Source organism: Melozone crissalis, unplaced genomic scaffold (genome assembly GCF_028551555.1).
Source record: "Melozone crissalis strain CALT ecotype California unplaced genomic scaffold, PUWL_Pcris_2 ptg000006l_1, whole genome shotgun sequence".
NCBI lineage: Eukaryota > Metazoa > Chordata > Aves > Passeriformes > Passerellidae > Melozone > Melozone crissalis.
This window is the reverse complement of record NW_026535784.1, coordinates 27,437,555-27,454,487: the sequence shown is the minus strand read 5'-3', so window position 1 is coordinate 27,454,487 and position 16,933 is coordinate 27,437,555. Positions and strand designations below refer to the sequence as shown.

Genomic DNA, 16,933 nt, shown 5'->3' with positions numbered 1-16,933 from the left:
GCATTTTGAAAACCTTTGTGTTCTACTGAAATTACCCATTTAATTTCAGGGTTGGTTTGTTAAAAAAAGCTGAAGTCTAAAGGCGCATTAGGGGATCTGTCAGATGCTATTTTCTGTAGGTGTTAATAAAACCAGATTAAAAAAAAAAACTGAAACAAATTAAAACCAAAAGCAATTTTACCATCTGTTGTGTATTAATTAGAACTTGGTGTATCAAGGGTAAACTTGCTCTTACAGAATGTCACTGCATGTCTGCTAATAGAATAATATGCAAATATATTAGATGATAGGATTATATTGAATTTCTCATTCTGCTTTGGTTGTGCAAATGCCAAGATGTATAACGAACTTTAATTTTCTTTCTTCTTAGAGCAACCTCCAAATAACCAAGGCCAGTCGACCCTGCAGCCTTTGCCACCTTCTCACAAGCAACATTCAGCGCAGCATCACCCATCCATCACCTCACTTAACAGAAACTCACTGACAAATAGGAGGAATCAGAGTCCGGCCCCGCCGGCTGCTTTGCCCGCCGAGCTGCAAACCACACCTGAGTCAGTCCAGCTGCAGGACAGCTGGGTGCTTGGCAGTAATGCACCTCTGGAAAGCAGGTAATTATGTAGGTACTACTACAGTCTGTGGCACTGCTAGAGAAAACATTTACCTTAATGAAACTTGACCTGCAGATAATACTTCCCCTCATTCAGCAAGCAGAACTGGAAAATTTTCAGTCCTGAAAAATATGTCCTCTCTCTCAAATCCTCAGTGACACTCTTCTCCCTTACAGTCCTATTCCAGAGTAATTAGAGTATATTAATTTTTCCAGACAAGCGTTTCCCTTCCTGTTCATAGCCTGTGACTTTTGCCTGTTTGAAGAAATTTCTTGCCTTGCTTGCCAGAAATGTGTCAAATATGTACTGTCATACAGATCAAATGTCAAATAACATTCTGTAATAGTTTTTAACTCTTGTACTTGGTACCTTGAAAAAAATACTTATGCGAAGCTAAGTGTTTTTAAAGGTACAAAGATTTGCTGAGAGGAAAGAACTGAGTTTCAGTGTAATGATAAATTTGTCATTGTTAACTGCCTCTAGGAAAGAAGCAGCTAATATGAAGAGTGACACTAGCTTTGTTAGATGCAGAAGAATCTATAAAAATTTTGATAGGACTTACTGGCACAGAGCTGAATTTACCTACAGTGATTAATTGGTATTCATGTAACACTCAATCAGCACTGATTTTTTATTAAGGAAAGCCATAATATTCCAATTTAGTTATTAAACAGAGCGTTTATTACTATATTAAAGTTGACAGTAGTTCTTGAAAGTGTTTGTGAAAATCCCTTCAGATTATGCTTTGAATCCCTTTATATTATGTTTCATAGCAAAGTAAAGATAATTTTGACCAATTTAAAGCATACCCTATCTTAAGATTGTCTTTTAAGTAGTTTTGGTTGCCATATATGTTTCAGGCCATGGCTATTCCTTTTCTTAGTTTTGTTGTACTCTCCTGTGCTGTTTGAGACATAAGCACTGTGGAACAGCATTCCACTGAAGAGATTTCATCATCATATTCAAACAGTTTAGTGCTTTAAGAAAAAATTTTCTTATAGAACTAATAAGTTTGTAGTGGGGAAGAAGATGTTTGATGTTTTCCTCATAGTAGTTAATCTTAAGTAGATGGGTAAGGTCTTTGATGTTTGCTTCTATTGCCATATATGTTTTTATTGTCTTTATAAAGGTGTAGGACTACTTGAATGAGAATGCCACCTCCATTAAACCATAAGCATTTTTTTGCAGAGTAAAGTCTTTTCATCTTTTAAACATTTCTGATTAAAACCTAAGGGTATTTTGAGTGTTCAAATTTTGAACACTTGTGAATGAGGTAACATGTAAAAATTTCATGTAAGACCTGGCAAAGCCCTACTACTTTGGTTTTTTCTAGTAGTCTTACTTGGTTGGAACTCTAGTGTAGAGGTGTAGAACCCTTCTTATTTGTCACTGATTTTTCCCTTTTGGTTAAGGTTCCCCCCTGAGTGTGATTTTCAGGCTCAGTATCAACTGTATTAACAACTTTGTGATAGCTCTCTTCCTTCACCCTTTTCTTGGACTAAAAAAAGTTTATCCCCTCTTTGGCAATATTTTAGTTTATGTTTATTGTTGGGGCTTTTTTTCCTTCTCTCTTTTTTTTTTTTTTTTTATTTTGACTTAGATGACAGCCATTTAGAGGCAGAGAATGGGAATGCCAGCCTGTATACACAACTGTCTTTTTAGCTCTATAGGCTCCTACTGATGATGGGTGGCATAAAAATGACATGCAGTTTGCTGCCATGTATAGCTGGGCAGGGAATTGGCTGGCTTTGTGTATGTGCATGTAGGAGAGAGGGATGTATTTGCAAAGCTTGGGGGAGGTTTTAATCCCTATTGCTCTGCAGTAGTAGTGAAAGTGATTTCAAAAGGTACATATTCCATAATATTGGATTCTGTTGTGTTTTTAATAGGATATATGGCAATTTAGCTCTGTGCAAAGTACTACCAACAATGGATTTGTGTGAAACATTGGTGTTACTGGCTAAAAAGATGTGAGGTTACAGACTGTGAGGCTAAAAACTGTGAGGTTACAGATCAATGATGTCCAACAGAAACTCCAATTCACATTTTTTTAAATATAAAAAGACTCTTAAATGTTTATGAGGACCTAAAACTACAACTTGAATGAATTATGTGAATGTTTCTTTAATCTTTGATCCCGTCTTTAAATAACAATGAGATTACCGAGCAGAGGCAGAAATTGTCGTCCCTCTATTTGTGCTCAGTAGAATCTACATTAACAAAAAGACCCAAAACAATAGAAGAATATTTCCTGTAGGTTTCCTGCAGACTGCAAGACCTTTCATTGAACATTTACTGATCTTTACTATTTGACTGTTCCCTAGCCATATGTAAGTTAGGTTCATTTGTAGAGCAAACAGATCTGCTGGAGGAGCCAGCAATAGAGAATAATATGAACTTCTGAAGAAATCAAAATCTTTCCATTTTCTTCTTTGAATTACTGATTGGACAGCCAGAGTCATGTAAATGTATGACTACATGTCAGATGTCTGAGTATGATAAAAGATCATTTAGTAATTAAATATTAGTGGGTTTTGTATTATCACTGAGCTTTAAGTTTTCATTCAGCTACTAGTTTTAGTAATGATTTCTTGATTACTAGTATCAGTAGTGACCTTCTCATGACTTTAAGTTCTAGTAGGACCTAAATTACTGATATTTAAAAATACATAGTAAATCACTTCATTAAGTGCTCTCTCTGTTAAATATTTGAATGTGCAGAATTTTTCTAATGCACGGTCAATCATGAATGTTAGAGATGCACAGAGGAAAAGTATGTTAGAACTCATACATTTGTAAATTAAAATAAGCTGGTAGCATCTCTTGGTGCATTTCCTAGGAAGTATTTCATTAATTTCAATCATTGAATGTAAAAGATCAATTTATTGGTAAGAGGTAATTTACATATTCCAGTCAAGGAAAAAATCTCTGAGAATATTATATAACTTTATTCAGAATCTGTGCTAACACGCCAGTGAATCAAAGAGCTTTGCTTTTTCTTGCTGTATTTTCTGTAAAACGTACCTCATTTGAAAGATGGTTGCATTTTGTATGATGGACTGTGAATTTTTTATAGAAACAAGCCAAGAAACTAACATGTTTTTCATAGTTTATACAGATACTGCTGAGTCTTCTCTTACAACTGAGTATTAATAGTAGAGTCTTAGGAACATTACTGTATTCAACTACTTAGATACTTATTTTACCAAGAAAAAAAGAAGGAATTGGTTGAAGAAATACTTGATGACGAGAAAATATTTTAATATTTTGAGGAACCTAATTAAAGTACTGGAATACCTCAGAAATCATACAGACAAAATATTTTCTGGAATGTGTTACTTCAAAAATGTTCTGTAAACTTGATTCATAAGTTCATTTTAGAATGTGAAGACTTTAGAAACTCTAAAAGTGTGATGAACATGCGCATGTGTCATTATTGAGGTGGACTGCCAGTGATCCAGTTGCCTTCAGTATTAAGGTATGGAACAGGTGTTGGTAGTTTCCAGGGAAGTTTTAAATCAATTTGTGTAGAGGCTGATTGATTGTCCACAAAAGCACAGTGTTGCTGGAGGTTAAAGTCTGCTCAAACCACCTATTTTACACACTCCACACATTAAAACAGTGCCTGGTTTAATCAAATTCAAATTGTTCTGATCTGTATGTCTGCCAGGTTTGCACACATGGACTTGATTAGAGATGTTACTTCTATTGAGAAGGTGCATGGTACAAAATAAAGGCAGAAACTGGGGATGGAGTTCAAGTCCTGCTCTTCTGAAGACCCTGTTAAGCACTGTGCTCACATTGCTGATCTGCAAGTTGAAGAAACAGGACTCTGCTTAGATTGCTGACAGCATGAGTGCATTTGAAAAATTGACATGCCATAATTATGGGATTATTATATACAGACATTAGAAATTAAATATTGTTTTCAAATACTAAAGTCAAAAAAGTTCTGTTTTCTTCTGACATTCTCTTACTGTCAGGTTCTCACTGAGCATCTGTTTGAGTCCTAAAACACCAAGCCCATATGCTTATAAGCTTTCTTTGATGTCAGTAGTGTCTTACTTTAGATTTTTGCTTGATCTCTCTGGCATCTTTCCTGCACAAATATCCCTTGCTGTCACTATAAGTATTTGGAATTTGATCATGCTGTGTATTTTGTCCCCTGGCTCTTAGGCAAGCACCAGTAGTCCAGAATTTTGTATCATTTGCAGTGTTCCTTGAGTTTATCATCCCTGTTTTGAAAGGTACACAGTCATTGAAGTAAGAATGGACCCAAGTATTTTTTCCCCATATAAATCATTCCCCATTTTAGATAGGACAAAAGAAATAGGCAGTTCTAAAAAAAATCATAGTGACTTACTTAATTTCTCCTCCTCATTTCCTTGCTATTCCCTGAGAGAACCAGAGACTCTGATGCTTCTTTTGCCTCTCCTGCTGCTGTGCATTGTCATTTGCAAAACATGAGATCCCCATTCACTCTGGTAGCCAGCTCTCTGCATATTTTTCTTGCTGGCTGGCTGTGCCAGATAGCCAGCAAGAGACTGTCTTTTAATAGTCTCAGTTCAGTTTTATTACTTCATCTCTGGTCCAGTGTCATCAAGTAAACAACATCCCCCACTATGCACTGCTCAGTCCTTAAGCCTGCCTTGCCACAGGCAGCAGTCAGGAATTTTATTCAAGGACTTGCACATAAATAAGGGATCACCAAAGGGTAATGACCACCTAAAGCTAGCCTTATAACACTGTGTCTTCAGGTTACAATCCAGTATTTAGTTCAGAGGACAGCATGGAAGGCAGATAAATCCCACAGTCAGTTTTGCACAAAGTTATGTGGCAGAATTAGTATATTCTTTTTTGTGGGATCATCCCGTTCTTTAATTTGAAATTGCACCTCTAATTTCATTTTTTTGTATCTTTATGTATAGAGAATTAGAAAGTCAAGCAGTCCTTGCAAATGGTCATGACAACCTTATAGAGATGGATGTGTTTTCTCCAACATATCACGATAGCAGTTATGGGTATGTGACTCTTCAGTGTTTGCATGATGCTAACTGTTGACACAGAAGACAAAGTGTGATTTTTTAAAAAATTATTGCAACAGGAAAACATCTGGAACAAACGTACTCATCCTTATGTCTGATTTTTAAAAAATTAGTCTGAATAATTTGTCATACTGACTCCTAGCAGATACAAAACCTTAAGCTTTGACTGCTAAATCCTGCTTGCTTTGACTTAAGACATTAAGAATGCAATTGACATTATATTAATTCTCGATGGCCCAATTCTGCAGGCTGTTGCAAACTCTTTGCATGATTATACATTTACCAGGCCCAACCCTTCATTTGTAATGTATTTACTACTTGGCAAATATTTCTTTTAGAAATATTATAACGTATATTATAGGATAAAGAATAACCAATCAAAGAAGTTAGCAGGAGTTACATACCTAATCTCTAATATTTTTGCCAGCTAGTTTGAGATTGAAATTGCTGATAAAGATGTAACTTTAAATAGAGAATTCCACATAAATTAATGTTTCAATTTGCTTTAGTAAAGTTTCTATTTTATAATTGCTTCATATCTACTTAACTTTGTCAATTATCTGTGTCTAATTTTGAACTATTTCTTGGCATTCTCATGCCAAATCAGTATAATTCATTTCTGTTCCACACACACAGAGAAAAAAACCCTGATAAAGCAGAACCACTTTTGAATTGTTAATCATAAATTTACCTTTCTCTGTTAATTTGTTTATACTCCACTAAAAATCAAATTTTTATGTCCAAATTCTGTTTTGTTAATGGTAACTCCTAACTTCATAAAAGGGACAATGTGCTATTTGATTAAATGAGGAGATCTGCAGTTGCCTACTAATTAATCTGTAATATATATTGACACAGTACATCGATCTGCTTCTCCCAAAAACTCTTAAGATTTCACCTAGCCACAAATTAAAATCAACAGCAGGAAGAGAATTGTATGTTAAATTCAATTAGTCAGTCATTATCAGCAAACTCAAAGATATTGCAGATTTTTGCCAGAAGATCCCAGTATATTGTCTTCAAAGTAAAAATGTAAGCATAGTGTATTAAAACAGACCAAAGCCAAATATTATTGTTCCCTGTAGAACAATTACCATACAATACTGGTTCAGATGCATAAATGCTGTAGTAGAGTTAATAGAACTGTGCCTGGTTTATGCTTTATATGTTTGTAATAGGATCAACAAATGTAAGTATTTTAGCAAATGGTGTATGTTACATGAAATTTCTGTTAGTTGAGACTAATTCAGGTAACAATACAATGAAATTTATCTTGTTTGTAATCCCTTCATTTTTAAAATTATGCTAGCAGGGATCATCTCCTGGTGTGAAAGTTGTCCAGAGATAATAATACATCAGTTCCAAAGCATAATAGATTTGAGACTACAACATGCTATCAGCATGAAGATTCAGTTTATCAGTGTCACTAACATACTGTGTCACAGCTAGAATCATTATATATTTGTTTCTTTGTTTTCATGTCATGCGTTCTGATATACTATTTCTTAATTTGTATGGCTTATGGAGAGAATATTTATGTAATCAATTTGACAACTTTACTGTTAAGAATGATTATAGAAATATACATTTTACATAGAAATTCTAATGTTTTATAGGCCTAGACCTAAAGAATAGTTGTTTATTGCTTCAGGAGATGTATTCAGTGTGCATTAATTATCATAAGACAGCTGGAAATCTCAGTGTATTTTAGTGGTATGTATTGTTGGCTTTATTATTTTCTCAGATGTACAAACATATGTTAGTGTACCTGTTGAAAAATCAGCTTAGTTTGAAGTAAGAAGTCTGTTTTCCTTTTACCTAACTTGGTAGTCCTCTTCCCTAAGTTACCTAGGTGTCAAAATCTGAAAATATAGAAGATTCACTATTAGCAAATTACTGTATTTAAATTACTTATAGATAAAGCATGCTGGTGTTTTCTGTTTCTGTATTTTTTCTATATTCTGTATTCTCTGTTTTCTGTTGTCCCCAGATTTTCTGAAAATTTCATACTTTTGCAATGTTAGAAAACTTCTGTTGTATTTAAATAGGAATTCTTTGTGAGGAGATTGATTCAGGGTTTTTGTCGTTTGTTTGGGAGAAAGTTCAGGAGAGCTGAGTTTAGGGCATGCTCTATTAAACTTAATACGGTAGAGGAGAAAATTGTAAGAGGCTGAGTACAGAAAGGGTAGGAATGGGTGTCCAAATGGGTAGATGGAGTAGTCCATAAGAAGGAACTTAGACTGGTTGGTTAGGCAAGGTGGGAGACAGATGAAATGCTAGAAGACTAGAGGCTGAGTGTCTACGATGAAAATGGAGATAATTTCTTGTCCTTTACTGCTTGCGATTATTTGTGAAATCCTTTTGAATTGTATGCACCTCATCACCCATGGGACTGACTCAGCATGGGGAGAAACCTTGGCTACTGGCATATGCTCTACTAGTGACAGAGGCTAGAAATAATCAAACCATAGATTTTCTATCTGTGATGGCCTATGCAGATGAGAAAGCTTTCGATATGATTTCTAAAGTTTCTTCAAACTTTCTTAAATAAAATCACAAGTTAACACTTCAGTAAAAAAAGAAAAAATCATAAAGCTAGCACAAAAACCTTGCGAAGTTAAAAGCTAACTTCTTTCTGCAGTTTCTTGGCTGCAGCTGAGCTTGCCATCCCAGTAAGTGCAGGTCAAGTTGAACCAGAAGGGGATTTTAACAGATTCTGGAGATTCTTTCTGTCACATTCAAATAGGTGAGGAAACAATACCGAATGTCATGGCAAAACAAAGACCTGGATGACTGTATAGTGCCTGCATTCAGTATCTCTGATAATGCTGATTGCATGAAGAGAAGACCATCTGCAAAAAGGTGTGTGTGAAAATGAGTACCATTAAATATAAAGCATCACCCTCCTCTGGGCAAAAGGTGTAATCCTCTGCCTTTGTGAATCTGTGAATGGTGGTCTCAGTTCTGTGAAAGGTGGCATGTTGCATATGAGAGACTATGCTCAGTCAGTCCAGACAAAATTTCAACCTTTGTTCCAACTTCTGAATTAATCCTTGGGTAAATAATGCCTTCTTAAACTATATTTCTTTTTTAAATACTCTCTGTGTGCCTTTTGAGACATTTAGAGCAATTGTTCTCTTCCAACTTTATGAAGACAGCAAGAGTAGTAAAAAGATTGGAGGAGTAGCTGTGCTCTACATTCCTTTGATTTTTCTGCTTGGAAGGTGTAATTTATTCATTATTTAAGATAGGAATTGGCTAAGGTTAGAGTGCCTCATTTCAGAGACAGCTTTTCCTGACTGTCTTTTTAGTGATATAATTCCAGAAGAGCAAAGATAAGGAAGTGTAATACAAATCCTTACTGCTCACATAAGCATTTCAGGTCCTCACTGCAAAATTCAGATGCTTTCCTCTGCTCTCCCTTCCTTTGGAGAGAGGAGAACTGTAATAGCAGGAATATTGCATCAGAAATACTGAATTCAGTATAAGTGCAGTAAAGGGCTGCCAAGTTCACTCCCAAGTGCTGCCTTCTTCAGAAGTGAACATCAACAATATCAAGAGCCGAGTCACTCACTGTACCATAGGTCTGTGTGAGTACTAGTCCTGAGAGACCCAGAGGAAGCCTGTAAGGCAACAGAACTACTTGATATTTTTCCAGCAATACACAGATCTCGTTTTGCTCTTACCTGGAAAGTAAGTAGTGGGACAGTCCTGCAGTGAGCAGTATGAGTAGCTACAACTGAGCCAGGTTTCTTTCCTTGTTCACCCAGCACAAGACGTTCATTGGACTCTCTTGCTCATTTCTGCAAAGTGTGGCTTAGCTTTGTTTGTTGCCCTTGTTCATCTTCACGGAGTGCAGCATAGCAGAGGAGCACAAAGGAGCAGGCTTGGCAGAGCCATCTAATTATTCTGATTATTTTGATCCTAGATGTGCAGAAATTAACTACTCCTTCTCTGGGGTCCAGAACTAGCAGCCCAAAACTGGATTTGGAGAAACAAATAAGAGGAAAACAGGTGCCCTTTAGATCCTGTAGCACTACATTCTTTCTTGTACCACCAAGAAGGTAGGGGTGATGAAAAGGAAGATTGACTCTAACGCACTGAAGGAGAGGAAGTTTGGGGTTTTTGTCAGCATTCAGTCCTTCAAATCATGTCCTGGTGACTTTCACTGCAGATTAGAATTGTTCTTTGAAGCTTCAGCTGCAAGTTGCTATGCCTGACTTCTCCATTCTCTCTCCAGCAGCCAGCAGTGAAGCTGTGGCCTGCAAGAGGCAGATGTGAAAGAGCACACAAGCAGTAAGGAAGACACTTTAACCCTAGTAGGACTTTTGTTCTTTCTCAGATGTCAGTGTTCAGTTTGCAAAGAAGGCAGGTCCTTGGTGTAAACCAAGCCAAATTCAAGCAAGTGTTGCCATATGTAAAGTGCTTTTCTGAAACATTTGAATAATCTGGTAGAAGAGGCTTATTTCCATTTCCCACAGATGTTTCCTCTGTTTTTACATATGGGTAATAGCTGGGATAATAGCAATCTACTCTTCCTTTCTTTCCCCCAAACTTTGATCATCATTTCATCTGCTGTGATCTTGAAGCTTTTTCCAGGATTGTGATAGCATTAATAATGACTCTAAGGAAGCGGAAATTCACTTCTATTTCTTCCTAAGAAATTTCTTCTATTGCAGTTCTGCCCAGAAAATAAACTAAGACAAATTCACGGCATAACACAGTTTCTGTGCTGGCTTGGAGTTATGATAAATGCAGCCATATGGTTCTGTGGAAGTCAGTCATAAGCCTGTGCTAAGGGCAAACACCACCAGCTACAAGGTTTCATCTCAGAAGAATGTTCAAAGAAGATGAAGACAGGCATTAGGTGTTCACAGAGAAACAAAAATCCAATTCCTGCTAGAGCCTGCTGGGAAAGCTTTTCTCATGCATCAATGAACCAGAGTTCACATGAAACCTAGCCAGGAATTTCTGTTATCTTTTACATCTTTCCTGTAATGTTAGTCAGCAGAGATTAATCTTTCCTTTCTATCTGTTTCCTTGACTCAGTGCAAGGAATTGTATTTATTGATGTGATCTATCCATTAGAGAATCAGGCAGAGGTCTCTAATGTCAGGTGTCTGGTGAGGGTCATGGTCTCTCTCAGGGAACCCAGTTGAATCCAGCATGAATAGGGTCTGTCAGCAGAGAGAGGGCACACCAGTCAGTAGGTGCAGTACTGTGATAGATCGTGATCTTGGACCACTGTCTTTTACACATTTAATGGCTTTCTCCTCATTTTGACAGGTAATGTACGTCATAGGGTTTTTTGAACAAACAGAAAAGCATGATAACCCACTCCCAGGAGGGAAAAGTTCAGCTGGTTTGCATTCAAGAAAGTCAGGGAGAGAAAAAAAATCTTAAATGAGAGAAGTAGGAGCAAACTGTAATAGTTTGCTCCTACTATATAGCTGCTGCTATAATAGCTGCAGCTGGATTTATCCCTCCTTTCTTTAACTTTAATTGATCTCTTTGTATGGAAATGACAAATAAACTTCTAGGGTCTTTGCACAGAGATAGATGTGCACTATCTCTGCATGTGTCAGTGATGATCTGTTTGAGGCAAAGCTCCCAAACCTTAGAAGTGTGTTCTGTCTGAAAATCTATTCTTCCCATTTGAAACATCAAAAAAATAAAATTTTGGCTACCCTTATGTCTTATTTGCTTACATTGGCCTCATGATGCTGCCAAACTTTTGTAGAAAGTTCTACTATGTTATTGAAAAGCAGAATTATTGTTTACTTCTAACTCCAGATAGGTGCATTATGAACTGGGACCATCTGGGGGAAAAATCTGGTGGTATAATTTTAGTTCAGGTGAGCAGTCATCACAGTTTTGTTCATTACAATACAGAATAGCTAATAGTTTTTATTCCTAGGAATTCAACAGTACCTTTATATTAAAAGTCAAACCCAGGTCATTAGGAGTACTATTGAATTCTAAGCAGAGGAGTCCTGATACAGAAGTATGCCACTGAAACATAAATTCACTAAAATTTACATTTCTCTCAACTTGCATTCACTCAAAGTGGATTTGATAGAAGTTTTTTCCACCTCTGGAACCTTAGGAGAATGAAATTGATGTGTTTCTAATCCTAAGTGTCTAAGGTCTGTTACCTCTTGTGCCTTGGAGTGAATCCAGGCTAATAGATTGAGGACCTTAACAGAATGCATTAGACATTTTGCCTGGGCTTGCTTAAAAATGTGTTAATTCATGTAATAATTTCCAAAGATTCAACACACCTTAGAGGGAAATAGATAATTTTTAATAGAGATGGATACTGGCAGATTTGAGTTGGTTTGGGGGAAGGATTAACCTGTGCTCCACAATGTGAAAATTGGTGTGCTCATTTAATGAAATATTTAATTGGTGATTACAGAAAAAAAGAATGCTATTGCCTTAGCTGGAAGAGTCCAGTAAAGTACAGTGATCTTTTGAGTCGACAGTGGTCTTCTCTGCTGGTGATTGCTGTTGTGTCCAGAGTTTTTCTCAAATTGCAAGGGCAACAGATGAGTCAGATAAAACAGATTAGTGGACTTTTTGCTTACATGAAAGAAAGATTTAGAGCGTCCCAGATATATCTAACTATATGTGGATATTTTGATACCTAGAGGTAAAAGAAGAAAATGCAAAAAATGTTAGGGATAGTTTTTCTTTTCTCCTTCACCTCTCTTCAAGTCACTTTCTATTCTGTCAACATCCAAGTGTCAGTTTTGATTTATTCTGCACTGAAACAACAGGTATCTGAAAATAGCTTTCCTCATCTCCACAGTTGCCTTTGCCTGACCCATAAAAAGCCTGAATTTTTTTTTTTTTTTTGCTTTAGGCAATTAGTTCTGAATGCTTTTTGTGTTTTACCCTAAAAAATGAAGCGAGCCAAACAGTAGTATTATAAAAACTTGTCTTTGTGTACTGTGGGGCAAACAGTACATACTCATTATAGAAGAACAAGGAAATAATCAGTTGAATTTAAATTGAAATTGATAGAAGGAAATACATTTTGATATAGTGCATGTTTAGCCTGCAGAACAAAATGCCACAAGACATCAGTGAGAGCATGAGTTTTGGGCTGCTTAGAGAAAGAGCAAGCTGTTAGTGAATAAACAGACTGGAAGGCATTCATTCCCTCCCTTTGTACTGGCCACTTTCAGACAGGGTGTTGTTCTTGATGGTCTACCCTACTACAATAATTCCTGTTTCTGCTTATTTGGCTACAGTCTTACACAGCTTTTGTAACTGTTCACTGTCTGATAAGTTATCTCTTTCTCCACCATTTTTGGAATAAACTGACTTTCTCATTGTTCTGCATATGCTTTCAGGAATCCTACCTCTTACACTGCTTTTTAGACAGACACCTCCATCAGAGGTACAGAGATAATTTCTAACATTGGATTCCTTTTGTAGTGCAGTCTTCTGAGTTTTGAAGCTGTTCTTCCTCACTTGTCTTATAGCAATGGGCTGTAATGATCTGTAGAGCCATTTTTCACTAACTGGATCATCATGGAACTGACCAAACATTGCATTTAGGACAGTGTAGGAGATAGGACTGCAAGAAAACCTATAGCACTAGGACATTTTTTACTGATCACAATGGAATCTCTCTATTCAGAAACATGACCGGATAATTAGATTTATTCTCCTCCATATTTTTCAGATGCCATTAGTGTACAATGATACACAAGATCCAAAGATTTAGGATTAATTGATTTAGGGGTTTTAAACACATATATTTTAAATACAGATTTATTCTGGATCAGTGGTATTATAGCTCTTAAGATGAGGAGTGTTTCATTCTTGTATGCATAAGGCCTAGCAATATTGGGCTTTATTCTGTGATAGCAGACAACAACTAAATAATAATGTTGCACAAAGTAACAGTAGCTGCCATTCAATCTCACTGGCAGGGTGATAAAATATGATATTTTATCATATTCTGATAAAATATTCTGCATATTCTGATGTACTGTGAAAAGTTCAGTGTAATTTTGCTGGGCCTTATTCACAATTCCATATTTAGTATGAGTTTTGGTAAAGTCCTGTGTGACTATTAATATGGTATGACATACTTGCCATGTGATTCAACGCTCTATTGGCAGCGTTGCACTATAAGAATTAATTTAAAACAGAACCAAAATGCTGCCAAAAAGTTTTTTGAAATGGTAAGGTAGGCTTTTTTACATCTTCCAGGTATTGCAAAGCATTCTATATATATGATGCCCAAAATTAGAGAAATTGTTCTTTAGCAAGGTGAAGCAATTTCAGCATAAGCTAAAAAACTCATGTATCTAATGTAAAAAATTACATCAGAAATGTTAAAATTATGCAATAACTCTATTCCAGTTGAAACCCATCTATTTAAGAAGTAATGTGTAATATTCCTTTTTTGCTTGGTGATAGTTTATTTGTATAATATCTCAGCTTCTGGCAGTCTGGAGTCCAGGGCTTTCCAGATGTGTTTATATAATATTGCACTCATTGATGCATAGTATCCATTTTCTTCTAAACTGCGGTCAAAAGTTCTTGTCATAGATCCTTTCATGAAGAAAGTTACTCTAAATCACATTTCTGTTGCTGGACATCTGGCTGTCTTATATCAAAAGTACTTGGGCTTCTGGGCTGAGTCTTACCGTCCTTGAATATTTTGATAGTCTATCTCGATTTCTATAAAGACACAGTTTCAGTTAACTTAATCTTTCTGCCAAACTCATGGACGGTTTTTATCACTTTTTTACCCCTTCTGTTTTTCTATTTACTGAGTTTAGTAGAGGTTTATTTTCACAAAGGAAGTGGCAGCAAAAAAAAAATCTGATTTGCTCTGAGCCCTCTCTGCTCACCAGTATGAGAAGGGAGAAACCATCTGCATGTCAGCCAGTGCACATCGGCACTTGGTGCTCAAAAGAGTACTGAGTAAAATTAAGAACATTATTACTTTACTTCTATTTACATGCTTCTGTTTTCTAAGCTGACACCTTTGAGATTTTTGATTCTGTATTTCCATCTTTTATTGTAGGGACAAAAGCTTAAGTAAAATGCCTACCATTTGTGAAATAAGGGTACTTCCCAGCTATCTTTGCATCCAAAGATTAGTTTATGATATAACTTTGTGTTTTGTAGTTTAGATTTGTTAGGTACTGAATACTTCCCACTTAAAATGTTAAGATTAGCTGACTTTTTAATAGCAGTATCTGTTGAATAAGTTGGCAGAAATATATATTGAATAAATGTAAAAGTCGAATATTATTTGCTTTAAAAGTTGAATTATTTAATAATACAGAACTGGCTTGTCTTGTAAAATATTAGCATGATTCACTGGAGTTTTGTACTCTGTAGCTTAATAAAATATTTAAAGTGCTGCTTACGTGAAGATGTAGCAAGTGCATGTAATGTGATCAATTTTGAAGGGAAGATAGACTATTGCAGATGCTATAAGCTCCCTATGAGATGAAATATAGTGTAATTTCCTGTAAGTCAGTGCCTGGTCAAGTAGTGCAAACAGTTTAGGCTTTAGAAATTAGCTATTTGAGCTCCATAGTTTGAAAAGGCAAGGTAGATAGATATATAGATAATTTAAATCATTTGTGGATGGATTATATTTCAAGAGCATAAGAATTTCTGCATTATCTGGAAGCAGCCTGGATTTGTTGTCAGATGCCATATCCTTCCAAGAGTCTCATAGGAACAGTTTGGCATGGCTCAGTGAGGCAGACAAGATGTGCAAGTCTGATAGCATTACACTTTAAATACTTATAACTCGGAGTTAATGTAGCAGGAGAGTCTCTGACAACTTTGTTAGTAACTCCACTCATTAGAAATAGAGATATCCAAACAAATTTTCTTAACCCACATGAAGATGCCAGACTGACTTTTCTGTCATTATTTTTCCCTCAGCGTTCAGCCAGACCGTGCAACCACTCTGCCATTGTATTCATGGGATTTAAAGTAAAGGAGAATAGCTTAAAGTGAGGAGCTGTGGTGTATGCTGCCTAAGACAGCACATTCCTGAATTCCCACTGCTGAATTCCCACAGCACGCTCCTGGAGTAACTGGCTGATCATGCCATGGACATGTGCACTCTTCAGGGGTAGAAAGTGGCTGAATGGCCGGGTCCAGAGGGTGGTGAGTGCAGTTCCATCCATCTGGTGGCCAGTCACAAGTGGTGTTCCCAATGGCTCAGTGTTGGGAACAGTCCTGTTTAATTTTCCAGTATCGCAGAGGAAGCTGTGTTGGAAGGGACCCACCAAGATCATCGAGTTCAACTCCCAGCCCTGCACAGGACCATCCCCAAGAGTCACACCATGTACCCAAAAATGTTGTCCAAACACTTGCTGGACTCTCTCAGGTTTGGTGCTGTGACCTCTTCCCTTGGGAGCCTGTTCCTGTGTCCAACCACCTTCTGGGTGAAGAACCTTTTTCTAATATCCAACCTAAACCTCCCTGACACAGCTTTAGGCCGTTCCCTTGGCTCCTGTCACTGGTCACCACAGAGATCAGTGCCTGCCGCTCCACTTCACAAGGAAATTGGAGACTGCAATGAGGTCTCCCCTCAGTCTCCCCTTTTCCAGACTGAACAGACCAAGTGACCTCAGCTGCTCCTCATGTGGCTTCCCCTCAAAGCCCTTCACCATCCTCATGGCCCTTCTTTGGACACTCTCTAATAACTTTTTAACCTTCTTACATCACGGTGCCCAAAACTGCACACAATATTCGAGGTGAGGCCTCAGCAGTGCGGAGCAGAGCAGGGTAATCACCTCCCTTGCCCAGCTGATGATGCTTTGTCTGTTATCAACAATCTTTATCAATGATTTATTAATGGAGAGATTAAGTGCTCCCTCAGCAAGTTCAGACACACCAGGCTGGATGGGACTGTTGATCTGCTGGAGTGTGGAAGATTCCACAGAAGTATCTGGACAAGCTGGATCGATGGAGCAAGGCCTGCTGTAAAGGTTAAATAAGGCCAAGTGCTGGGTCCTGCACTTAGGTCACAAAAACCTCCTGCAGTGCTACCAGCTGGGGGAAGAGTGGCTGGAAAGCTGTCTTGCAGAAAAGCCCTGGAAGTGCTGGTTGACTGCCAGCTGAACACGATCCAGCAGTGTGCCCAGGTGGCCAAGAAGGCCAGGTGGCTTCCTGGCCTGTCTCAAAAACAGTGTGGCAGCAAATCAGGAGAGGCTCTTCCCTCTGTACTTGGCACAAGTGGGGCCGCACCTCAAGTGCTGAGTGCAGTTCTGGGCCCCTGGTTCAGGA

General features: G+C 37.3%; 1 protein-coding gene across 21 annotated transcripts in view; it reads left to right on the top strand.

Annotated features, from left to right (window-relative positions):
* TENM3 (teneurin transmembrane protein 3) overlaps positions 1-16,933 on the top strand; it is a 1,290,863-nt gene that overhangs the window by 1,154,857 nt on the left and 119,073 nt on the right. For 16 of the 21 annotated variants that reach the window (XM_054295903.1, XM_054295906.1, XM_054295901.1 and 13 more), the window contains 2 exons: positions 371-608; positions 5,537-5,629. In XM_054295903.1, the coding sequence (XP_054151878.1) occupies positions 371-608; positions 5,537-5,629 (331 nt within the window). The remainder of the gene's footprint in view (positions 1-370; positions 609-5,536; positions 5,630-16,933) is intronic. The other 5 variants (XM_054295921.1, XM_054295916.1, XM_054295920.1 and 2 more) reach the window with 1 other exon arrangement.